General features: G+C 34.1%; 1 protein-coding gene across 2 annotated transcripts in view; it reads left to right on the forward strand.

Annotated features, from left to right (window-relative positions):
• The window catches only part of ZDHHC13 (zDHHC palmitoyltransferase 13), a 42,827-nt gene that overhangs the window by 3,991 nt on the left and 11,968 nt on the right, over positions 1 to 26,868 (forward strand). Inside the window, exons 2-12 of one of the 2 annotated variants that reach the window (XM_039865555.1) lie at positions 5,236 to 5,381; positions 8,058 to 8,180; positions 9,704 to 9,781; positions 10,977 to 11,121; positions 12,496 to 12,560; positions 13,947 to 14,109; positions 14,347 to 14,472; positions 17,454 to 17,587; positions 20,743 to 20,843; positions 25,690 to 25,814; positions 26,670 to 26,732. In XM_039865555.1, the coding sequence (XP_039721489.1) occupies positions 5,236 to 5,381; positions 8,058 to 8,180; positions 9,704 to 9,781; positions 10,977 to 11,121; positions 12,496 to 12,560; positions 13,947 to 14,109; positions 14,347 to 14,472; positions 17,454 to 17,587; positions 20,743 to 20,843; positions 25,690 to 25,814; positions 26,670 to 26,732 (1,269 nt within the window). The remainder of the gene's footprint in view (positions 1 to 5,235; positions 5,382 to 8,057; positions 8,181 to 9,703; positions 9,782 to 10,976; positions 11,122 to 12,495; positions 12,561 to 13,946; positions 14,110 to 14,346; positions 14,473 to 17,453; positions 17,588 to 20,742; positions 20,844 to 25,689; positions 25,815 to 26,669; positions 26,733 to 26,868) is intronic. The other variant, XM_039865556.1, reaches the window with a different exon arrangement.

Genomic DNA, 26,868 nt, shown 5'->3' on the forward strand with positions numbered 1-26,868 from the left:
ATCATTTTCGGTTTTACTCTGATCTGGATTTAGGCAAAAAATGATAATATGAACAGAAGGCACCTCCTGTTCTCTAGTCTTTACCACCCATTTTTGCCATTTAATCACTACTGCCTTCCATTATCGTTTGACTCTGTCTCTAACTTATCTGCCCTATGAGACTTAAACTCCTGGAAGATAGAAACCCATATCTTCTCTGCCCCTTGCATAATGCTTTGTACACATAAATACACGGTAATTAACAGCAGAATAAATAACTGCTCTTAATTGTGAACATTCCTTACATTGAAATGGGTAATCCTCCTCAATTTTCTACATGAAAAATGAAGCTGATGTCCTTAATGCCTTAAAGCATTCTGAGAAGCAGCAAATTTGTATCTGTAGAATGATCTGCGATGAAAAATCTGTAGATAAGCAAGGGTTAACCTTCCAAACATACAAATGGAAAAAGATATACAGTCCACTAGAAAAACAGTAGACTACAAAAAGGCAATCCACCAAAGAGAAAACACATTCAGATTCATTAGCAACTAGGGGCATGTAAATGAAAAACAAGGTGCCATTTTTCTAGCTATCAGATTGGCAAGATTATAAAAAGACTGATAACATTCAGTTATGGGGAGGCTTGTAGGGAAAAAAGAATAGTTAGATGCTTGCTGTTGGGAGTGTGAATCCGGGAAGGTAATTAATTGGTCAGTATCTATTTATGTTTCAAATGCATATATTTTTTGAGCCAATTGTCTTCCTTTGGGTAATCAATCCTATATTATATACAAGTTATTATTTATAGGATTATTTATAGAAGTGAAGGCTGAAATCAGCCTACATCTCTAACAATATGGAAGTGGTTGAATAAATTATGCTAGATCTATACAGTGTAGTAATATTCAACTATTGCTAACTTACCGGGCTGTACATGATACATTGTTCAGTGAGAAAAGCAAATTGACAATTATATCATGCATTGTATTTTAAAAATAAATGTAAGAAGAAAATTATAACCTATATGTATATATACTGCATAATGTTATATATGTTAAAGTATATACACAATGAGGAAGGATACAGCAAACTGTGAATAATAGTGTATCTGGTGATGCAAGATTGGAAGGGAAAGAGTCATTATTAATCCTTCATTCACTTTTGTATTGCTAGATCCCTAAAGTGAATGTAAATCATTATAATTTTTAAAATGAAGTTTTATATAAAAAGTGGACCGATTTCTCTGTCAGTTTTAGCAACTTGTGCTATTTGTTGATACTCTAGAAATTCTGGGTATAGTTCAACTCTTTCCTTACCCCCTTGTCTTCAGTTGGATATAATTACAATTACTCTGATATAATGAAAAAAATCCTAAAGTAATGTTGTTATTTATGTTTTAATCTAACTACCTATATGTTTATTTTTAGTTGTGTGTGACTGCGCGTGTGTATAAAATAAGATAGTGAGGTTGAATTTACCAGATAAATCAGAACTTACCTATTCAAAAGAGCATTTGTAGTTCTGGGTAACATGGAATAAGCGTACTCCTTCCTGTCTATCCCACTGAATACACTGAGCAGAATGCAAATAGCAGCTATTTAAAAATTCTGAAAAGTAAATCGTAGCAGGTAGATTGGGGACACAGACTGGAATTCAAAACACCACTGAACCAGGAGCCTGTTTACCTTTTATTTCCATCTGGGTCCCCTCCCCTCTCTTCTTTTCTCCCTGGACTTGAACCCTGGAAGTGAGCATCAGTGCAGACGCAGAGTGCTCTAGAAGCCCTCTAGTTCAGCTTAAAGGATCAGGAAAGAGATCTAGCAGCACAGGTACCTGAAACTCTGAGGGAAAACTTCCTCTCTGAATAGAGAAATTGTGGTCTCAAGATATTGTTCTTATAACTGATGTCAAAAGCATGATCTGTAAAAAGAAAAAAATGGATAAATTGGAATTCATCAAAATTAAAAATATTTCCTCTATAAATGAGGCTTTTAAGAAATAGAAAGATAAGATAAGACTGGGAGAAAGTATTTGCAAATTCCATATTCGACAGAGGACTTGTATCTAGAATATATAATATAAAGAACTCTCAAAACTTAACAGTAAGAAAACGAACAGCCCAATTAAAAAATGAGTAAAAGACTTAATTCACCAAAGAAGATAGACAGATGGCAAATAAGCACATGGGAAGATTCTCAGCCTCATTAGCCATTAGGGATATACAAATTAAGACCACGGATGAGATACTACTACACATCTATAATACTGACCATACTAAGTGCCAGTGAGGAACTCTCATATGTTGCTAGTGACAATGCAAAGTGGTATAGCCACTCTGGAAAATAGTTTGGCAAAAACGTATACTTACCAGACAGCCAAGCAATCTCCTGCTTAGAGAAACAAAAACATATGTTCACGTAAAAACTTGTTCATGACTGTTTATAACAGCTCTATTTATAATTACCAAAAACTGGAAACAACTCACGTGAGTTGTTTGAATGGATACACTTGTTATATTCGTGTAATGGAATACTATATAGCAAGGAAGGAACTATTAATAACAGGCAACAACTTGGATGAATCTCAAAAGCATTATGCTGAGTGAAAGAAGCCAGTTTTAGAAGATTATATACTGCATAATTTATTATATGACATTCTGGGGAAGTCAGTGGTTGTCAGGAGGTATGGCAAAGGAATATCCCAAGGGACTTATTTGAGGTGTTAAAACTGTTCTGTATCCTGATTGTGGTGGTGTTTACATGACTCTAAATGATGTAAAACTTCATAGAACTATATATTAAAAAAATCAATTTTACCGTAAGTTAAAAAAAAAAAAAAGGCATATGCCTCTTCAGAGTAACCTGGACAGGGGTTATGGACTTATTTCAGTAAAACTGTCATTTCTTAAACCTTTTTTGGAACTCCTGCAGAATTGACTTAGGCACTTTACGTCAAATATCTTCAATTTTCTATTCATGTATATTCATTCTTTGAGAGGTTTTTGTTTTTGTTTTTTAAACTGAAAGTTGTTCAGAGAGACAGGTCTGGTGACTGATGTGGGTGAAAGCTAGATAACAATTTGGTTTAATTTTCTTTCTCTAGATTCTTAAGGTGAAAGCTTAGATCATTTATTTTGGACTATTTTTTTCCCCTTTTATAAGCATTTAAAGCTAAAAATTCACTCTAAACACTGCTAAGGCAGCATCCTACACATTTTGATATGTTTTCATTTTCATTCAGTTCAAAATATTTTCTACTTTTTCTTTGTTTTTCTATGACCTATTTGGTAGTTAGAAATGTGTTGCTTCGTTTCCAAATATTTGAGTATTTCCCATTTATCTTTTGGTTATTGCTTTCTATAGAATTCCATTGTCAGAAAACATACTCTATGAATTCAATACATTTACGTTTGTTGAGACTTGTTTCGAGGTCTAGTATGTCAGTGAATATTCCATGTGCACTTGAAAAAGAAAAAAAATCTATTGTTGGGTGGAGTTTTATGAAAATGTCAATTAGGTCAAGTTGCTAGACAGTGTTCTATAAGTCTTCTCTATCCTATTCTGATTCCTTTCCTTTTCTCTCTCCAGTATAGTTTTCTGTTTACTTGTTCTGTCAGTTACTGAAAGAAGTATTGAAATACCCAACTACAATTGTGACCCTTTCTATTTTCAGTTCCATTAGTTTCTGCTTCATGAATTTTAAAGCTCCTTTTGGGTACATACACATTTAAGGTTGTTATGAATCAGCCTCTTTAGTACTATGAAGTTTCCTTCTCATATCTAGTAATACTTCTTGTGCTGATATCTATTGTGTCTCACATAAACAGAGCCACTACATTCCTTATGCTTAGCGTTTTTGCATGGCATGTCTTTTTCTATCCTTTTACATTTAACCTATGTATGTTTTTATATTTAAAGTGGGTTTATTGTAGACAGGATATATTTGTAGGGTTTTTTGGGTTTTATTTTTTGTTTGTTTTTTTAATTCAATTTAACGATCGCTGTCTTTTTCTTTTAAAACCATTTGCATTTAACATAATTATCAATATGGATAGGTATAAATATATCATCTTGTTTGATTTTCTTCTGTGTTCCTTATTTTTTCTACTTTTCCTGCCTTTTATATTGTCTTTCAAGTATTTTACTTCTGCTACTGACTTATTACTTATACCACTTTGTCTTATTTATTTAGGGGTCACTTTTGGGTTAACACTATACACTTTATTACTGTCTACCTGCAAACGCTATTATAGCATCTCTTACAATAGTGCACTTATGTTTCTGTACTATCATCAATAAATTAAAAACTGAGGAAAAGTCTGTTATGTTTACTCACATAATTATGCTTATTTACCCATGTAGTTCTGGCTCTATTCCTTCGTATAGATTCACATTTACATCTGCTATTATTTTCCTTTAGCCTAAAGGACTTTCTTTATCATTTCTTATAAGTTTGCTGGCAATTTTCTTAGCTTTTGTTTGTCTGAAAAACTGTATATTTTACCTCCCCATTTTTGAAGAATATTTTTGCTGGCATGTCCAGGTTTACAGTTCTTTCTTTCATCTCTTTAAAACTGTTGTGCTTTTTTCTTCTGGTTTGGACTTACTGATGACAAGTTTGAGTTCATATCTTTGTTTTTTGAACATAATATATCTTTTTCATTAGACTGCTCTTAAGGTTATCTCTTTATCGTTGGTTTTTAGTGATTTGATTATGATATGCCTTGGGTGTAAGTTTTTTAGGTTTACCTTGCTTGGTTTTGTTGAGCTTGTAGATGCTTAGGGTTTATAATTTTCACAAAATTTGGAAGATTTTTGGCTATTATTTAGTCAAATATTTAAAAATATGTCCCTTCATCTTCCATGACTCCAGTTATACATATTCAAGAACTTGATTTATTCAGGGGGTGTCTTTAGCATGTGTCTGCCACAACTCCTTAAAGCAGAGCCCTGGCGACCTTCCTATTTATGTCAATAGCCATGACCCTTCACCCACTATAAGTAACAAGGTCCATTTGTGCCTTTGCAGGTGATCTTTGTTTTATGACAAAATATATAATTTGGAATTTTCTAATCTTAAACATCTAATCCTAGTGAAAAGAATTAACATGAAAATTTTCCCTTGGATATACCTCTAAGACTCAAGAATATCAATTTAATAAATAAATATTGTTGGTAGTAGCAAATTCATTATGTAATTGAATGTGACATTAATTCTCTTACTATGCTTTGTCAAATCACTCTTACTCTCCAGTGCAGGAATCATAGCCATGGCCCCCACCCCGCTGGATTTGGTCGACATGGAGTCTGTGCACATGAAAACAAAGAACTTGCCAAGGCAAGAGAAGCTCTTCCTCTTATAGGGGACTCTAGTAACTGTGATATTGTAAAAGCCACTCAGTAAGTATAACCAGTGTTTGTTTAATCTTATATTCTGTTGAATTATAATAATATATGTGTATACCTTCCTCACTTCATACTCCAGTGCTAGTATGTTTGTCATACCAGCTTCACAGCACTTAACACAGTGCACCTTAGCTTTCTATTGCCAGTTTCTACCATTAGATTGTGAGCAGCTTCTTAGCAAAAGCGTGTCTTTGTCATCTTTGTAGCCCCAGTGCTTTTGCACAGTTTCTGTCATGTATTAGGTGCCCAGTAAGTGTTTGTTGCGTGAATGATTTTTAAATGACACTAAAACTAAACTCTGAGTTTGAAACACAAATCTGAGTCTTTTAAAATGTACTACACCTAAATATGCAAATGGGATGGAAAAATATCTCAGACATTTATGGATATTTTAAACAATTTATTGAGTACTTTCTATGTACCTATTGTGCTGGGTACACTAGAAGAAAGTCAGTAAAGTAGAAATAGGTTTTTTCCGACCACTTGAAACATATTTGTTTTGCTTAAACAGAAAATGAAAGTATGTTTGAAAGTTTCCCCTTAATATCTCCATACATGGGTATTTGCATTAAATCATTTCCAACACTTTCACTATTATGGATCTCATTAATTAACATCTGCTCTCCATTTTGCCATTGAACTTATTTTAAAATGTTTTGTCTATCAAGTTACATTATTTCATAATCCATTTTCTCAGTAATCAAATATAAATTTGCCCATCAGAGCTTCTAATCAGCATGAAACAAACTAATGTTAACCACACTAACTTGATATGATTTCTATCAAAAGCAAAGGTTTTTGGTGATTAATGAGCTGTTTGGCCTTAGTGTAGACTGATGTATTAGTTTTGTTAAAAAATAGTTGACAGTTATTTGGGTGTTCTAATTATTATTTTATATGAACTCTAGAGGCCCTGGGAACCATTAGGTGAATATTATTTGATATCGTTTATATTATATTTATATGAAGATGAGAGTGTTCTTAAGGAAAATATTTGCTTTAATTAGAATGGAACATTTAAATGTTTCTCTACTACTGGTAAATCTCTATTATGATAAATGTGAGAAATTAGGCTGCACTCACAGGGAATGTCAGTAAAAATTTACATTTTATATCTTTCTTAAAATTTCTTTCAGGAATTCTTAAGTGGACCTTCTTAAGTGGTTGTGGGAAGATCTTTAGGAATATTTGGGAAGGATAAAAGAGAGATGAGATGTATGTGTGCTTTTTCTAAATCACCAAAATCCTAATTAGTGTGTACTCTTGTTATATTTCTTACATAAAGAGATTATTTCTTTTCCCATAAAATGTCAAAGTTGACATTTAAAAGATGAAGAATAGAAATATATCATCATTATCAGCAATTCACTCTCATTAATATTTTCACAGGTATCTTTATCTTTAGAAAAATGCCAAAAAAACCCAGATACACACACACACTTTTTGGTGAGGCAGAAATGATTTAATTTAACATTTATGGGAAACAATTCTGTCATTTGGTTTGATTTTGACCCTTGAAGGCCTATTGAAACTTTCAGGTTTCTCTAAATAGAAATGAGTTTCAAAGAAAGTGCTAACTAGTCTGTTGGGACTTAATAGTTTCTTTTGAGAAGAAATAGTATTAATGGATGATTTAAAAAGATACTATAGCATTAAAAAGAGATTTCTTGCCTATTTCTCATTCTGAGAGTCTATTAAATAACTCTCTTAAATTTTCCTCAAGTCCATCCCTCCTTCCATTCCTATTGCCTCTTTCACTTTAGGTTCTCATTTCCTCTCACCTGTATTTTTTGCAAGAGTCTCTAAACTGGTCTCTCAGTCTCTCTGCCTCACCCTCTTCTAAGTAGTTTCCCTACTGCCACTAATGTAATCTTTCATAAAACTAAAAAATCTGAGTGCTTTCCTCTTTAAAACTTTCAGTGGTTTCCCTTTGAGTGATAAAGTCTAAACTTCAGAGCATTGGCAGAGAAGGCCCATGCAGTCTTTGCCTGCCTCTGCTAGCCTCATCTCTTGCTATTCCCTTTCTTATGCTTTATGCTTCTGCAGTGTTAAATTGCTCTGAACATCTGTGCAATATTTCTCTGAACATCTGTGCAATTTCACCTCTCTGATTTTTGTACATGCTATTCCTTCTGCCTGAATTGTCCTCCCTTCAGCCTACAAAACAGTCCATACACTATGTTTCATCCTCTTAAGGAAAGTCTAATCATTCCTTCATTTGCTGTACCTTATACTATGTTCATATTTTATTGCTGAATTTATCCCATTCCAAGTTTGCTTTTATTCTCCTTTCCTTATTGTGAGGTTATTGCATGGGCTTGGTTTGATTGAAGGAAAAGATTATAGTCAGGAATCAGCACCATGTATTCTTGGCACATAGAGGAGGGTCATATGAAATTTATTGAAGGAGGACAACTGTGTATGTTAAAATTTATCTAAGAAAAGCAAGTTTAACTCCAAATGGATTAATCTGATCAGTTAGTAAACCAGGTTTACTTTTGTTGTTTGTCTTTACAATTACAATATGCCTCTTTATGTATATCTTTGTTAATTATTGTATTTCTGTGCTAACTGAAAGACAGATTGGATAAAGACATGGTAAAAGGAAGAAATTTTGATATTTGAAATTATTTTAATGGTATCAATTATGTCTTTTTTTTCTTATTTGAGATACGGGATTTTTGAACGATGTAAAGAATTGGTAGAAGCAGGATATGATGTCAGGCAACCAGACAAAGAAAATGTGTCACTCCTTCATTGGGCTGCTATTAACAACAGGCTGGATCTTGTAAAGTAAGATGAGATATATGTAGATTAATTGTGTATGTGTAATTCTGGACCTCTCCTTCATTTGTCCTTTTCTTCAAGTCCAACTATGAATGTTGAACCATCTGTAATCTTTTATTGTAAATGAATACCTGAAGGGTGTTGAAAAGGACCTTAGAAATCATCCCATCCAAGAGCCTCATTGGCCCCAAAAGGAAAATTAAAGAAAAAACCACAGGGGCCCATTATATAGTTCAGGCAATGAAATGGAACTTCTTTTCTTTTTTAATGATCTGTCCATCATTTACACAGGAGCCTAGCATTTTGCTGGGCCCCAGTGAGCCTCTTTCCAAGCCAGGATCATTATTTTTATTCTTTTATTTTAAATTTTAAAAAGTTAGACATTTATACAATCCATGAAGTGTTCCCCCCAATTATTCTAGCACCCATCTGGCACTACACACAACCATAACAATAATATTGACTATATACCCTATGCTATACTCTAAATCCCCATGACTGTTTTGTAACTACTAATTTGAACTTTCTTTTTGAAAAGAAAAAGCGTAACATAAGTTTTCTCAGGATTGAACAAAGTTAACATGTAGTTTAGAAGAAACATTGAAATATTTTACCCTGTAATAATGCCAGGAGGAATGGATGGATAGGAGAATAATTTAACCTTTTTTTAAACTAAGTAAGGAATACATTTTTAAGTAGGCATGTATCGGATTATATAAAATATTTTCTCTTTATAAAGCACTACTGTCTACCCATTGTTTTTTGTTTCTTTGTTTTATACCCTAGCATGTAAAATATATGTGTGTGTATGAATGTGTATATATTTTGTATTATACATATTTAAAATCCTCGCGGTTTAAGAAAATAAAAATACACTTAAATTTAAAATATACTGAAGTTTAAAATAAACACACATACAGGCAAACTTCTTTTCTGTGAAAATAAACTGGTGTATTGTTTCAATAATATATATGGAGCACAATTTTGAAATGAGACTAATTCCTATAAACTACAGAAGACATGTCTCTTTACCTTATAGATTCATTTATACAGCATATCACTTCTATGCCCCCAAAATAGAGAGTAAAACACTCAAAATGTCTAAGTTTTATGAAAGGATTTTGAATTAATTTTTTACTACTTTTAGAATTCATTCCCACATTACAGTGTTAAAAGAGACATAATTTCATCCTTCTTCTTGAAAGTTAGGTAGAATATCTGTGTGATCCTAAACCTCAAAAGTGTCGTGGTAGTTAGAATATGGAAAGAATAGTTATCACGTGTTTGTTATGTAAGTTATAATAGAACGCTCATGACAGCAGGACTAATTACTTATATTTTAAGAATATTTCACTAGGGATCTGTTTGATGCTGTTATATGAATCTTTCAGGTGTCTGTCGATCTGAGTGTTTTTAAAAAGGATTATTATTATAATTTGTTTCCCAATACATTACTAAGAAAAATTGATGTTTCATAGTATGAATTTTAAGTGTTACATCTTATTGTTATTTATGTCTTCTTTTAACAGGTTTTATATTTCAAAAGGTGCTGTGGTAGATCAGTTGGGTGGAGATTTAAATTCAACTCCTCTTCACTGGGCCATTAGGTAAAGGTTTCTTTAAACAATGAAATTGCTGTTCAAAATTGAAAGGAACTTAAGTTTATTTTCTGAACATTATAAACCAGCACTTTTCAATAGAATTTTCTGTGATTATGGAAATGTTCTATTCTGTGTTATCCAATATGGTAGCCACTAGCCACAATGTTAAATGTGAAATGGAGCTAATGCAACTAGGGAATTGAATTTTAAATTTTATTTAATTTTAACTAATTTGAATTTAAATAGCCACATATAGCCACTGTATTGGAAATTGCTGTTATAGACCACTTGAAAGGCTTTTTTTCCCCTTCATTAAAAATAAATAAATAAATACAACTTTAAAGAATTTCCACAGATGATGTTGTTTGTGTTTAAATTAGAGCTCCACTATAATGCTCAAACTGAAATATGTGCATTATACTTTCTTTTCTATAATCAAAATAAATATCTTTTTGTATTTGATCCCATGGATGAAAGCAGTAGGCCGCTGAACTGTAAACTCAGTCAGCTCTTTCTGGTATATGTTAGCTGTCTGAAGTTGAAGTTAATAAGTGCCTGTCTTGAGACTTAACAATTTCTTAAATTTTGTTTTAACTCCATTCTCTGTGGTTGGTAGTTGATGTGAACCTGAAACTAAACTGAAAAATTGTTTATTTAAGGCAAGGAGTTTATCTTTTCTCCATAGCCAAGCATTTTGGAGAATCTAGGGTTAACCTACTGAGGTACAGTGCTTTCTGAGGAAAATGAACCATATTCAAATGTAAAAATATGTAGTTCCTAAGAATAATATTTGTACAGTATACCTGCAGTCCGTGAATGTTTTACTGCAGCACATCTGGCTCATGATGATTTTAAAGTAGCAAAAGTGAAGTCTAAGTGGTTTTAAAGTTTAGATTTTTAGCATTAGTCATGTAAAATCATTATTTATACCTGGTAGCAACATAAGGTTTAAGGTAGATTGGGAGGTTATTAAGTTTGTTACCTGTACTCAAGAAAGACTGTCCAGATAGTTCTAAGTTTGGAGCATCTAACTAAAAAATGTTTAGAGAATATCCAGAGTTTTAAAAATTTTACTGTCAGGGAATGTTTTTTATATCTAACCAAAATTCCTCATGTTTTAGGAATATCAGTTTCTCCCTGAATATTTTTTCTTTTACTGCATGCTACAGAATACAGTATAATTTTTACTCTCTATTTACAGACAAGGGCATTTACCTATGGTCATATTATTACTACAGTATGGTGCAGACCCCGCTCTCATTGATGGAGAGGGATTCAGCAGCATCCACCTGGCAGTATTATTTCAACACATGCCCATTATAGCATATCTCATCTCAAAAGGACAGGTATGTTTGAAATGTATCTTATACTCCAGCTATTGTAAATCCGAAGATGATTATTAGTAGTGTGTCTTTGTTTTTAAAGTAGAAGTTGGGGATATCCCGATATTCAAATATTAGCCTTGATAAGTCTAGCTATTTTATACTGCTTTTCTAGCTTCATTGGTGCAAGAAAGACAGGTCATTTAGCTCAGTGACATACAATAGATGTTTCTGAAACTTGTAAGACTATAATAGTTTTTCTTGTGACCCTAGTAATTTGCAGAGTTTGTCAAAAACATGACTTCAAGGCCTGCGTTTTTCTTCTGGTTGAATGTAGAAATGGTAGGTAGATCACCCATCATTTGCTTTCATTATTTGAATCCAAATGGGAGACCAATTTGAGTATATGCTTCTTATTGTTCTCTAAAGTAATTCCATGAAAAGTGATTTGCTTTAAAAGGCATCCACTTATGGCACAGGTTAAATTATAGGTTGTTGGCCGTGGGAGTTTCACTGTCAGCTATACTTGTCTGGGATATGCTTTCTGTTAGCAAAGTAGTTTATATATTAGCAGACTCGCCTGTTAGAGGTGTGGAAACATGTTTGTACAAATGCTGTTGGAATGATTGTGTTCTTTTTAAATCAGCCCTTTCTCTCAGACTTAGCCAGTTGAAGTGGAATATAACCTCCTGGGGTTCACTTTGGAAAGACATTTAAGGAAGAGTCTTTTTTGCTTCTCTTTGGGCTCTTCCCCAAGTTGTGTTCCTCCAAGGCCCATGAGAGTCTTCAGTGACTGAAACTTCCTTTGACTTGTTTGGAACCACTGTTGTATACCTCAGACCTGGGCCCCTTTTATTAAAAGGAGTGTATCCTCATGGAGATATGATTTCCTTTTTTTCCTATATTCTAGAAGATGGAAAAGAATTTTTCATGTGTTACTCTTTAAAACGTAACTCCAAAAATATAGTGAGTTGCCTCAGAAGATAGGGAGTTCACTATTACTGGAAGTGTTTAAGTAGGGACAGACGACTTAGTGTAAGAGATGATAATATGAATTAATGTCGGTTAAGGTCTAAACTAGATGACTTCTAAGGTCTCTACTTTTAAAGTCACATATTTGATGATGATTATTGTTTTTCTTTTTCCTTTAGCTCTCTTCCATTCATATTATAGAACTTTAAATCATATATTCAGATATTCCCATTAAAAATATTTTGTAGAAATGAATGGATTTTTATCCTATGGATGTGAAGCAGAACATTCTCTTATTCAAGTGATATTTGAACTTCCTTGTAGACATAATGGTAGTGTTAAACGTATTAAAGAGATACTTCTATTAAGAAAAGAGAATTTTGACTGGATCTACAGTTATGCTGACTGACTTTTTTTTTTGACTAGAGTGTGAATATGACAGATTTAAGTGGGCAGACACCTCTTATGTTATCAGCGCACAAAGTACTTGGGTAAGTGAGTTTAACTGAATTGCCTCATTCTGAGTTTTGGTTCCAACAATTTCTTATCCGTGTATATAAATCTTAACTATCTTAGTTTATGTGAGATGATAATACATTCTGAAGAAGAAAATAAGATTTTCTACCCTGTGACTGTGTATGGACTTTTAATGTAATTGTAGTTAGAAAAGCACCATTGCAATAATTTTTCTCTTTTCTAATAGCTTAGGGAAAAAGTTTGAAAGCTACCATAAGAAAATTTCTTTACAGAACATGTAGAGATTCCATAGCATATATTTGTTAATGTCACGTACATTTCTAAGTTTGCATTTTAAAAAATGGTGACAAGTTTAAATTTTCTCATAATTTGAAATCTAGATGATAAATATGCTTTCCAGAAAACAGTAAATGTTGAGGTTCTCTGATGTTGTTGACTGCTCTGAAAATATTGCAACTGATTTATGAAAATAGTTTATATATTCACATCAGGTACTTATGTATTTAAGTTTTTCTGTGTATTTATTTTATAAACACACGTGACTAGTGACTACCCTATAGTCCAACTTCTGATATTCTATTCAAATATATGCTACAGTTTTCCCTTTATCAGTTTGTTTCTAATGTCGTACTTAATTTCTGATTCTGCTTTTACTTAGAACTTCTCTCCTAGGAACTTAGTTCTGATGCTATTTCTTTTTTGTTCATGGAGTGGTAGGACTGGAAGTAGAATTTTGTTAAAAAGCATTTTGTCTTCTTTGCTGACACCTGAAGTCAGGTATAGTGTTTAAAGATCTTGATAGAATAAAGTAGAATATTGTTTTATGAAAAGAATCTCTTGAGTAGTCATGAAGGAAGGGAAAGTACTCATGATACAGCAAAAACGTTTTATTGGGTTCTGCCCTCTAGTCCATAACTTTCTAAGATAAATAAATATTTTAGGATATTATACTCACTCTGTTTAATAATTGGTTAGCAAGAGAATGTGCAGTTAGTTTTTGGTTTATCTCTTCAAATATAATGTTGTACATTTAGTTTATAATTAGATAAATAACAGAGCATTTAATATTGGCCAAATTTAAATTCACAATTTAAAAAAATGCTAATAGAACAACAACATGAAAGTAAGTTTGAAAAACAAAAGTGGTTATTCTACTGTATTGATGTTGAAATTGTATTATCAATATAGCAGACTGTCACTTAATAGATGTCTTTTTTTTTTTTAATGCATCTCTCCTATTAGCACTTAGACTAGGACTCTTCATAAAGAAGTTCCTTAGTTTTCAGAATGCTTACTGATTGGTTAATTGATATATTAGCTTAAAAGATTCGTCATTTACATTTACCCTTCAAATCATTCATCTCTCTAATAGCGCTTGGTTTTTTATTGTTTTGAGACAGGCCAGAACCAACTGGATTTCTTTTAAAGTTTAATCCTTCTCTCAATGTGGTTGATAAAATACACAAGAACACTCCACTTCACTGGGCAGTTGCAGCAGGAAATATTAATGCAGTTGATAAACTTTTGGAAGCTGGTTCTAGCCTGGATATCCAAAATGTTAAGGTACGACCAGGTATTGATCTCCCTTAGTCTATTATATCTTCAATTAGAGGATTGATAAATTAACATAAAGGTAATCTATACATATGTCTTCAGTTACCACAGGATAGATATAAACAATAATAGCTGGCTACCCTCAGGATAAATATATTGAATCTATGGTTCTGGTGATTTTTTTAATAAAATGTTTAGCTCTCATACTATATAGAAAATATAATTGAACTTTCTTTCTTTTTAAAGGGAGAAACACCTCTTGACCTGGCTCTACAAAACAAAAATCAGCTCATTATTCACATGCTAAAAACAGAAGCCAAAATGAGAGCCAACAGGAAGTTCAGACTTTGGAGGTGGCTGCAGAAATGCGAGGTATTTTCATATGAGCCCTACGTCGTGGGCTATAAAAACTGTTTTCTTCATTCATTTTTGTTTTTTAAGGCATTGGGGAAACCTGGGAGTGCTGCATTTTTTCTGCCAATTATATCTTTCCCACGCATCCCATAACTCAGAGTTGGAAATTTGGCATTTTCATTGGCAGTTGATTGTTAGTCCTCATAAAACTACATGTTTCTTTGTGAATATCATGGTGTGCATCTCCATTTAATTGATGAGTGAGTCAAAACACAAATGGTTTAGATTCTTAGGGAAGCAAAAGGGAAAATACCATTAAAAGGAAAACATTCAAAATGTTTTGTTGGAATCTGGAGGAGTTAGACTTTAAAAATGGCAGCATTGCAAACTTCAAGCATATGATGTTGCTTCTTAAAAATCTGGAATTTTAAGAAATGAAATAAAATTTTATTTATTTATTTATTGTACTCGGCAGTTCTTCTGAGTGGTGCTCTTTTCTAAACTTAAAAGTGAACTGAATGAAAAAGTTAGGAATTTCAGCTTGTCCTAATGAATGACCAGCAAAATCTAAGTCATAATAGTGAATATAATTTAAATTGTTAAAATTGTTAAATTGGGGTATTGAATTGATTATACTGTTTTTGATGTTTCAAATATGATAGATAGCATCATCTTATATAATAACAATTAGTAATTATACTTTCAGAATGATCCTAAATGAACAGATATCAGATTTCTATGGAGAGGGTCATCTGACTATAATACTTATTTTACATTTAGGTATGTGGAGGAAGAAAGAAGTAACAGTTACTTCTCAAGTCTCCTTTGCCAACTCCATTGCTTCCCCCCCATTCCTTATGGTAGGGTGCCCCAGGATTTTGTCCTCGGACCTCTTTTCTATCCATTCTTCCCTTGGTGATTTCATACACTTCTGTGGCTTTTTAAATGCTATCTACATGTTTACAGCTCCCAAATTTATCTCTCGTTCAGACCTTTCCAGATTCGTATATCCAGTCACCTACTTGACTTATTCAGTTCAGTGTCCAATAGGCATCTCCAGCATAGCACATTCAAGACTAAACTCCTGTCTATCTTCCTGCCTCTCCCCAACTAGTCCATCCAGTTTTTCCTTTCTCGGTAGGTAGCAATTCTAGCTCTCTAGTCATCTTTGCCTTTTCTTTCTTATAACAAGTTATCTAGTCTATCAGAAAAAACACATTGGCTAGTTCTGCCCTCAATATATATTTAGAATTTGTCCCCTTTTCACCACTCCACCAATGGCATTTTGGGTCCAGCCACCACTATCTTTCATGCGGATTGCTTTACTTGTCTGCTCTCTCCCTTCTTCCACTCATCTCTAGTCTATTCTCAACAGAGCAGCCAGCTGAATCTTTTAAAATGTAAGTCAGATCCTATCATTCATCTGCTCAGAATGCTCTGATATCCCTCTTTTGTCCCAGAATAAAAGCCAAAGTCTTTACAATAGCTTATAAGGCCCTGTGTGATCCAGCTTTTTATATATTATAAAATTCATTTAATACATTTGGTCTACGGCCATGCCACTCTGAACGTGCCCAATCTTGTCTGATCTCGGAATCTAAGCAGGTTGGGCCTGGTGAGATGGGATAACCACCTTGGAATACCAGGTGCTGTGAACATTTGTCTGTCTTTCCTTACTAGAATTTAAGCTCTATGAGAGAAAGATCTTAAATTCACTGATGTGTCCCAAGTGCCTAGAACAGTGCCTGTGTGTAGTAGGCACTGAACTATTGCATAAGTGAGTAGTGTGGCTCATCAAGGAGTGTTATATCTCGTGTTAAAATTTTGAGATCCGTATTTCTTTTTTCTGTTCTAAAATTACATTGCATGTGGATTCTAAGTTTACCTTTTAAAAAAAATCTAAACTTGCTCATTTTGTGTTATGCAAATTAGAATTGGAAGCATTTTAAGATTTTATATCATTTGATATCATCCTTATAATATGACTTAGAGAAGTAAAAAGTGAAGATAAAGCAGGATATATGTTCTCCCTTTGCTGTTGAGAAAGCCCTGCTTGATTCCAAGATCATGTTATTGTGAAGGGACAGCATTGCAGAAATGTGGTGCCCGGCTTCTGTGCAGACAGTCAACACTGTGGTCCATAGATTTTCATTCTTTTAACTTTGCCTGAATAAACCAATTAGCATCCTGAGGACAAGTTTCATTTGACACTGAGAACTCGCTTCTTGAAACTCTTTCCCTGGCTTCTCTGAAACCTTTATTTCTCCTGGTTCTCATCCTCCCTTTCTGGTCACACTGGCCACTTAGCTTTTTTCCCTGTAAATATTTCTGTTGGCCAAGATTTTGCCCCTTTCTACCTGCACAGTCCTTGGAATGTTGTTCATTCATGGCTTTACCACCTATATGCTGATGAATTCCAAGTTTTCTCCTGAATGGTAGACCTGCTTTTCTGATTACCTCCTGGATATCTCCTAGATGTACATAGGTATCTAAAATCCCACATGCCCTAAACTCATCTTTTCTGCAAACTCGGTCCTTTAACCCTCTTTATTAGGAAATGGCACCATCTAGTGCCCAAGTTGGAACTCTTATGGTCTCCTCATTAAATCTGGGGTATACAGATTTTTGTGTGGTCCCTTTGTCTTTATGCTTTCCGACATATAATACTATTTGAAATAAATTATTTTTTAAAAAGTGACAGCTATCATTAACACTTTCCTAAAAGACCACCATTTCTTGGAGAGGCAGAAAGCAAAACAAAGTAGGTTTAAGTAACATTTCATAAAATGTAAGCCTTTTTTTAAAAGATTGTTTCCAAGGTTTGTAATTTCTCAAACTTCAAATTTATCGTTCAGCAATTTTGAAGGACAACGGTGTTCTGCTGTTATATTACATGTTATTATATATGTTTAGGAAGTAGTTCTTCTAATGAACTAATGATTATTAGATACTTAGGAGGTAAAATCCATAAAGTTCTAAAATTCTGAATCTCTTAATAGCTCTTCCTGCTGCTGATGCTTTCTGTGATTACCATGTGGGCTGTTGGATACATATTGGACTTCAATTCAGATTCTTGGCTTTTAAAAGGATGCCTTCTAGTAACATTGTTTTTTCTGACATCTTTGTTTCCGAGGTGTGTATTAGTCTTTGCAAGGCTGGTGATTGCATTCCAATGGGGTTGCTTATTTCTATTGTTGATTAGCTAGAGTCACAGATTTTTACTGAGCTGTGAATGCTGCTTATCACATAGAACATCCTCAGGGTAGCTGCGAAGGGAGGGCTTTGGTAGCACATGATGGGACTTGAAAGCAAATTGGTCAACCCAATAATTGATTTGAATTGACAACTGATGGAAAATAAATATCCTACTTCACTTTTTAAAATGTTAATTTTGATGAATAATGGGGAGATTTTTGTAGCTATTTGCATCTTGAAGCATTTTTGTCCATTTTTTCAGAAATTTTGCTTTTTCTTTTTCTAAATCTAAATTCATTTTAAGCTAGTTATTTTTGCTGTTAATGTTTTTAGTCGAAACAACCTAATTAAATTGCAGGAGGTTATAAAATAGTAACTATGACATGGTTCTATTTTTAGGAAAATATTTATACATAATTATATATAATCACTAGTTAAGAGACTGCCTGGCTTCAAGTCAAGCTTTACCACATCGCAGGCAGACCTTGAACAAGTTTCTTTACCTTTCTGTGCCTCAATTTCTTCATGTATAAAATGAGGATAATAATTGTGACAACGCCTGCCTTATGGTTAGTTCACATACATAGTTAGACACATAGTACTCAATAATCATGTCACACCCCAGTCTCCTTTTCTCACTTCTCTTTCTCAGTAAAACTGTATCCAGTTCGTCGTGTGAATAATGGGTATCCTCCTTGGATTACTGTCATTCTTAAATCTTCCCTTCTTTTCATTTCTCACATCCAGCTCATTCCCAAGTCCTTCCTGCTCTGCCTCCAGTTGGTCTGCTCTCGGAATCTCCACAACTGGCGCCCTAGACCAAACTTCCTAACTGGTCTCCTGACTCCAACTCTTATCCCCCTCTAGTTCTTCCCCACTTAGCAGTCAGGGTGGTCTTTTAAAAAGGAAAATCAGTTTCTGTCTTTTCTCCCTGCATAAAGCCCTCCAGTGGCTTTTCCTTTACTCAGAATGAAATCCAAACTCCTTGCCTATGCGGTATTATGTGATTCATTCCCTCCCCTCTTCCTTCATCTCTTTCCTTCACTGTTCTCCAGCCCTGTTTCTGTTTCTAGAACACATCAAGCTTATTCCCACCTGGGGTTGTGGCTCTCACTAAAGTCTTCGTCTGACATGTTCTGATGGTTGCATAGCTGGAGTCGATGTTCTCCTTCAGGCCTGAGTTCCAAGATCACCTCCATAGGCCGTCCCTGACTGACTATGCTACATCACCCCGTTTTATTTTCTTCATAGCATGTAATCACTGTTTCCTGGAATGTAAGGCCCATACAAGCAGGAAACTTCTCTCTCCTGTTGAACATTTTCACTCACTGGAAAAAAAAAAAAAGTAATGATGATGATTCATAGAAAAAGATCTAAAAGGAAATAGTGTTGCTCTCTTCAGGGTGTGATTATGAGATTCCTGTGTCCCCCTTTGGCTTGTCGCCATTTTCTGGAATAAGTATGCGCTACTTTTGTCATAAGGAAAAACAGTACTAGGGGAATCTTACCGTTTGGTCACTCAAGCAGTTGATTGGAACTGAATTAGAATTTAAATGTAAAGTAAATGCTCAAATTTCTGGAAAATAGCCTAAATTGTCTTCTATTCAGAAAACTTGTATCTTAGAGACATGTATTTATTTTCCACTAATTGGATTGACTTAGTCTCCAAATAAATTTTAAGTTAAATCACCAGGAATCGCAATCATTACTTCTTTTTTTTTTTCCCTGAGAGAAAGCAAGGACTGGCAGTATTTACTAACATAAGATAGGGGCATTTGAGATTTTGTCTATTTTAGTAGAAACTCACATTATAAAAAATGGATGAAAGCTTTTATTTTTGATTACAGTGAGTTGAGGGCTTCATATGCTAGGCTTGGCATATGGACATAATTCAAATGGGAGACAAATGCATATGGCAACACTATTCATACTGCTTTTATTTCTCCCACACTCTTCTGTTCAGTCCCAATTTCATTGAGGTAAGCAGCTACAAACTTTTATTATTAGGCTCCAGGGGAAGTTACTTATTGATCTAGGCTGCTATGTGACACCTGTCAGAAGTAAACAGGTCGTAGTAGCAAGCTCTTACAAGTTAGGTAGTTCACTGTACTACTTAATTAGGTCAGACACAGTTTTGCTGCAAAGTCTCAGACAGGTCAAACCCTAGAGTTTATATGGGCTCCATTTGGCCCATTTGGCCCATTTGGGCAGCATATTAGATGCCTGAGATTTGGGATCTTTAGTTCTTCTCAAATATTTTATCATAATATGCTAATTATCTTGCTAGCTTTTTAAAAGTCCTTTTCATACCTATCATTAACTATCATTTTTTCCTGGTATAAAGTTAAAAATAGATCCAGGTAAACTATATTCATGCATACATTTACGATATTGAGTAATGTGAAAAACAAGATTTTTTTTTTTCCTTTGAAACAACAGTATTAACATTTGAGTAAGTTATATGTGGACTTCCAAGTTGCCTGTTACCAAGTGAGATGGTTAATGTTCTGATGACTAGTGCCATTTCTACTTTTACATTTTATGTCCAGTGTCTGCTTCTCAAACTGATTGCGGAGTGAAAGTGCTTAAGGTTGTGTGCATCTGTATATTTCAAAAAAAAAAAAAATATATATATATATATATATATATATACTACTCACCCCCAGAAGAAAGCTTATTAAATGTGAAAGTGAATCTCCAAGTTTAAAAAAATGTGCACTTTGGAATATTTGAACATATAGTATGCCAAAAAAAGAAATACAAGTAAGATATGTCTCAGAAGAAATAAAAAAGGTTCATTGAAAATAAAGTTATTGGAAATGAAGTCACATATAAGTTAGCTTTAAGAACTAGAACATTCACTTCTTGAGAGTCTTCGTGCTTGTTTTCTCATGCGTAAAATGAGGTGATGGTGCATAACTCATTACCGAATGGAAAGTGGCACATAGTAAACGCTCAGTAAATGAAAGTTGTTGTTGTTTAAAGGAATCATTATTATTACTATTTTTATTATTTAAGGGAATTTAACACTAAAATTAATATGAATTATACTTATTTTCACTAATACCTTATCTTTATCCTTTTTTCTTTTAGGTTCTTGGTCGGGTATAAGAGCCTTGTATACTTACCAATGGTCTTCCTGCTGAGTTCCATTTTTTGGATATTTGTGACTTGGTTCATCTTATTCTTTCCTCATATCCTTCAAACTTAAATTTAAATGCATATTTCATTTTGCCTTTAAAAAATAGTAATGCCATTGTTAGAAATTTAGATATTGGAAGAGATCCAGGGAATGGAACTCACATTTGTATTCATTTAATGGTTTTGGTTGAAGATGTTTAATGTTGAAAATCAACTCAATTTTGGAAAGAACATCAGAGCATGCTATGGAAACACTAGGCGTCTAGAATTTATTACTCATAGCAAGGAAACAGTAGAATGAATTATTGTTTTGCCTGGACCCATACAAATTTCTTCCATTGCCTTAAGCTTCTTTCCAAGGTCAGATGGTTCTTTTAACTTGGTCAGCAGTTGCAGTTGATTAATAAATCTTCTGAGTACCAAAATGGCTGGCCTGAGTGGGAGGGATACTAGGGTAATATGCCCTCCTCAGCCATGGTCAGAGCAGTGTTATTATCCTAGTTAGGGATTCTCAATCCACAGTAATAATAAATTTACATTGCCACCGAAAACATGTGAAACAAAAATTTCAGCAAATAATATTCCTAATGTGTGCTTTACTCTGAAATTTTATTTTATCCAATTCTATTTTGTTTTTTTTAAAATGCTGGTCATAGCCCACTTAACTTCTTTCATGGCCTGTTATGGATGGCAGACCATGGTTAAAACAAACAAACAAAAAAACTCATTTAAGGAATAGGTTTGTTACTTGAGCAGGACTCAAGCCAAGTCCAGCTTGTGGGTGTGCTGTGCTTTTAGGATTGACCAAGTCTAGTCTTCTAGAAGTGGGGATATGGGTTACTTCTTTATTTATAGCTATTTATAGCTCCCGTTAAGAGAGAGACATTTTCTCCGATTTTCAGTCTTCTCACCCCTTTCTAGGATCCTTTCTCCTCTTCCAAGAACTCTAGAAAGCTGTTATAAACTTGCTCTTCTTACTGGTAGAAGAAATGTGGTTGATAGAAATGTACCTTTAAACATATGCTTTTAACTTCTTTGTTATTTCTGTTTCTGGTAATGGCATTTTTGAAAAGAAAGCATGGTGTTTAAGGGGGAGATGCATATACTCAATTCCAGAACATTTTTTCATAGGAGTAAATGCAAAGTGACAGGCATATGAGTTCTCAGAGTACGTGTATCTACTTTCATTATAGCATGTTTTTACTTTAATAATTTTTTTTTTTATTTCCGAACATTATCTCTAATATTTTTCAGATTCCTTTAATCTAAATGACTGACACAGCATATCATGGAGTTCATTTGATTTCTTTCAAAATATTTTATTATGTCTAACTTTTGTCTCATAATTATTGATTTGGGGGCAGCTTTTTAAGTACTAGCCATATTACCACTATCTAATAAAGTTTGGATGATATCATTATATGATATAAAAAGATTTAAATTTGTAAGTAACCATGAGTGCATAAAATAGCAGCACAATATACACCAAAATCACCTGCAAAAATCTCAAGCCTGGTAAATTCTTGGGTAATTGGCATGATACTGAGTAGGGATGACTGATATTTTTCTTTACCAACCCATGTGGCAGTGGAGTAAACACAGTTTTAAAAGTGTGTTTCTTAATGAACTTTTAAAATTTGAGCAACTCACATTATTTCAAAATTTGCACAAAAAGTGATAGTTTTCATATTGCATTAGTTCAAATTTATAGAATCCATATTGACAAAAAAGTAACTCCACTATAATGTGAAAACCTCAATTACAGGACTTAGTATTCAGCTGAGTTTAATTAAAACTGTTCAGTGTTTATGAAGATGCCATTACATTAGAAGAACTAATATAGCTGGACAGAATCTTAAAATGTTGGAGTTGACAAGATGGGCTATTTTACTCACATGTATAGCATAAAACCATTTGCTAGGCACCTAGATAAGCCTGCTTCTGGTGAGGGAATGTTAAGTCAGTAGGTGGCATACTTTACCATCAGATCAGTGTTTTTCAAGCTGAATGTAAATGCTGTTCCAACTGCCCTGGGTATGAACTGAAGTGCTACCCTGTAAAAGGCCCAACCTGAGTGTTCATACTCGTTTCGTCTCAGGTTGCCAAGTCTGGAAGAACCTGGCTTCTGCCTGGTTCATTATGGGAAGAAAGTCGTCTTTGGAATCAGAATGAATTCAAGTTTGGGCCTATTTTTCTTATTAGTTATGTATTATTGGGCAAGTTTTTAAATTTCACTGAGTCTCAGTGTTTTTATAAATTGGGGCTAATAGTACTAAGTTCATGAGGTAGCTGCAAGGATTACTGTGCTATAATGTCTATAAATTGCTGACCGTAGTCCCCATTGCATAACTGGAATTCTGTAAGTAATACTAATTTTATTATTAATTACTCTGATGAATAAAATCTTTGTAGAAGGCTGCATTTGGAATTTAAGTGCAGCTCTAGATTAGCTTCTCAGACAGTTTCTTTTAGTGCCTTTTATATGTTCAACAAGTAAAGTATTTGCCTTTTATGAGATGAGATTGAGTGAAAGAGATAGGATCCTTCTGATGAGTTTGGAAGTAAGATTAAGACTGGAAAGAAATGATAAACCGCTGTACATTAAATTTGTGATTCTGGCTGTAGGTGAGTTAAGTTTAAGAAGGATAAGCATGTGTGAAATCCTATACTGGGTTTCAGAGAATCAACGTGTACAAGTACGCATTGTGTTGAAGATGACATAGCTTCAGGTCAAGTGAAAAAGAAACAGGAACTTTGACTAAAAGCCTGGTGTGGGTAGTGATGTGCTTTCAGGAAAGCCAGTGTGTTCTCCAGTAGAGTTAGGAGTGTCCAAACAAAGGACAACAGCAATCCCACTGTCCTGTGTGTCCTGGTCAGCACACATCTGAAGTATGTTTGCTCTGTTTTGTATTCTGTCTTTTTTTGTTTTGTTTTTGTTTTTTAAGAGAAAATGACAAAGAGGAACACAAACAGGAACTTGACCAGGAAACTGTTGTATAAGGAACAACGTTGCTGCTTATCCTGGAGGTTTGAGCACTGCCTTTCAATTTCAAATGTTTGGAAGTCTATCATTCGGAAGCCAATGCATTGTATAGAATGGACACACAATAAAAATTGAGAAATAAGCTTCTGTAGGATAAATCTAAAGGGCTGCTATAGTATAGCTCCACAGTGTAGAGCTAAAGGATCTGAAGAATGAAAGACAGTTAGTCCAATTATAGAAAGGCAAATTTTAACTCCATATTGAAAAATTTTTTAACTGTAAAAGAGTCACAAGCTAACTGGGGAAGCTGAGGTATCTATAAATAACTATAATTTGAGATCTGCGTGCCATACAATAAGCATTTTTAGATTCAAGGAAGGGAGAGAATCCTCTGTAGGGATGCAGGAAAGACAAAGGAGGAGGCATATTAGGTCTTAAAGGTAGCTAGGACGTAGACATCCTAGAAGTGCAGTTTTACAAGTAGATGGTGTGAAGTGGGGAGCATTCGAAGTCCATGAACGACGGAAAGCAAGGGCATGGAAGCAAGGAATGTTTGGTTTTTACATGAGGGGTTAGAGTGCAGTTCACTTTACTTGGAGGGAGAGGATCTAGTGATTCCCCTGGGATTTGTTTTGTAAGTTATTCCGAACAGAAATTCAGTCAGCTCAACATGTGGCATCATCATATGATTCACCTTATGTTTTTTTTGAGAACATGTCATATGTGTTGATTAGGAATTTATGGGCAAAAAATAGGATGTAACAAAAAGTCTTGACCTATGTACTCTTTAACAGTGTTCTTAATTCATTCTGACTAAGCATTATTTGTTAAAATTCAACTTTTCTAGACCCGATTTCTTAAAGCCAGGCCCATCTGCGGTGAAACTGATAAACTAAAGCAATAGATTTATTCCTGCCTACCTGAACCTGATGTGGTTGTGCTGGTTTCTGTGGATTAGAGCAGAGTCTAGTTCTGCAGATCTGGGGTGAGGTCTGAAGTTCTACCCGCCTCATAAGCTCCCAGGTAAAGCCATTGCTGTGGGTCCACCGACCACACTTTGGATAGCAAGGGTTTAGAGTCTACTTTATGGCTACCTTTTCCACTCTGAAGTTTGGCACAGGATATCTTGGCAATACATTGGAAGGCAGATACAGTTTCTTTGTCAGTATTGATTTAAATTGGGTAAAGAAATGTTGTTTATTACTGCTGTGTTGATTTATTACTGAACATTCTTTCCCTGGAGCAAAATTTTACTTTTTATACAAAGAATTTTTACCACTTCAGAAACACTGCAAAGTGGGTAGTGTTTATACTTGAAACACTTTTAATCTCAGTTTATGTATAATATCTGCCTTTCCCAAATAGTGTTTGATTTAGAATCACTTTGCAAGGAAAGCAATTTCTTTTGTTTGTTTCTAAATTAACTCAGCCTGATACACTTACAAAGATTAGTTATTAAACTTTCCAGTGGGATAAGCATTTATCTGATATTTAGGGAAATATTTTTAGTTGGAATCTCTGAACCAAGTAGTTTTGTTGCACAGTTTGTTAAAATGATCAGAAAATATTTTAAAATATTTTCTAGAGAGCCAAAGTTATACCATTAGAGGTTAATTTATTTGGATTGTTTTTCAATCTTCAAGATGTTTTTCATATATTGCAACTATTCCTATCAGTGTTTCATGTGGGTTTCAACTAAGGAGGAGGGATTAATTTGCCAAATATGAGCTAATTCCCATGGGATTAGAACATTGGATGGGGCCAGGTTTGGGGGCAATGATGTGTTACTTAAGGGAAGAGAAGGCTAGAATAGCATACGGAAGAGAGATTCCTAGGCTCCAGTGATGAAATTTGCTTATGTCATAATTATGCTATTCTTAAGGAAAGTCTGATTTGTTCCTTAACTTGGGTTTAACATCTGGCAGGTACCCCTTTCTATTTTGTTTTCATTCTCAGCATAATAGGCTCCCTCTACTTTTTTTATAAGACTTGGGCAACAGATCCAGGCTTCACTAAGTCTTCTGAAGAAGAAAGGAAGACGGTGAGCTTTCTTTGTAATGTTACTGATTTTCTTTTAATAGGGGGGAATGTAAACTTTAGAAGGTCAAAGCCTCGTTGGTTTTGGTCATGGCTGCATCTCTAGTTCCTGACACCTAATACATGCAACATAAATGTGGAATGAATAAATCAGTAAAATGAGATTTCTCCACTGTCATACTCTATATTCATATGAAAGTTTTAAAAAAATATTTTTATTTTCTAGTAAAGTAATTCGTCACCAAGACTTTCACATGTAATTTCTGTGATGTGATCTCTTGCTTTTTTATAGTAACATTTAAATAATTATATAGCTTAAATTTAATACATGCAGAGTAAGTAGGAAGGGGCAAGGGGGCGTCCTTCTGTTTGACTGAGGAGGTGCCCCTTCTCCTCACATATGAAGTTGTCAGAGGACATGGTGTGTCTTCTACTGCTCGTGAATGTTTAGAAGTTGGGAAATGTGCCATCCTCTTTGTTACTTAAAGCCAGTGTTCTTAAGAAACTGAGCCCTTGGTCCTTGTAACCATCAGTTCTAATGTATACTATTGATTTTTGTTTCTTTTTTAGGAATACATATGTGTGCATTTATTTTTCTCCTCAGATTATAACCGGTAGATCATTGCCATTGATGGAGAGAAGGGGGATGTAATTATTGTGCATTCTACTTTATTGGCTATGGTTGAAAATGCAGCCTTGAAAAGTCATATTATTTCAAGCACAGAATGATTTGTTGGCAGGTCTTCCAAATTGCTTTTCTAGCTACCTCAGTTTGAAGAGCTGTGATTATGGTATATAACCATGCATTATACATTACCCAGTAAAATGCAAATATAAGGTCAAACTTTATGTCTTTCAGAATATCATCACCCTCGCAGAGACTGGCTGTCTGGACTTCAGAACGTTTTGTACATCATGTCTTGTGAGTGAATCTTCTCTTTATAATTGTTTTCCCATCATAAAAGCAAATTCATGGTTGCATTGCTCAAGTAAGCATTTATCAAATCTTCATGGTATATTTATACACCTTTGTTTTTACCAGATTCTAATTTTGTATT

This window comes from Pteropus medius, unplaced genomic scaffold (assembly GCF_902729225.1).
Source record: "Pteropus medius unplaced genomic scaffold, Ma_sr-lr_union100, whole genome shotgun sequence".
NCBI lineage: Eukaryota > Metazoa > Chordata > Mammalia > Chiroptera > Pteropodidae > Pteropus > Pteropus medius.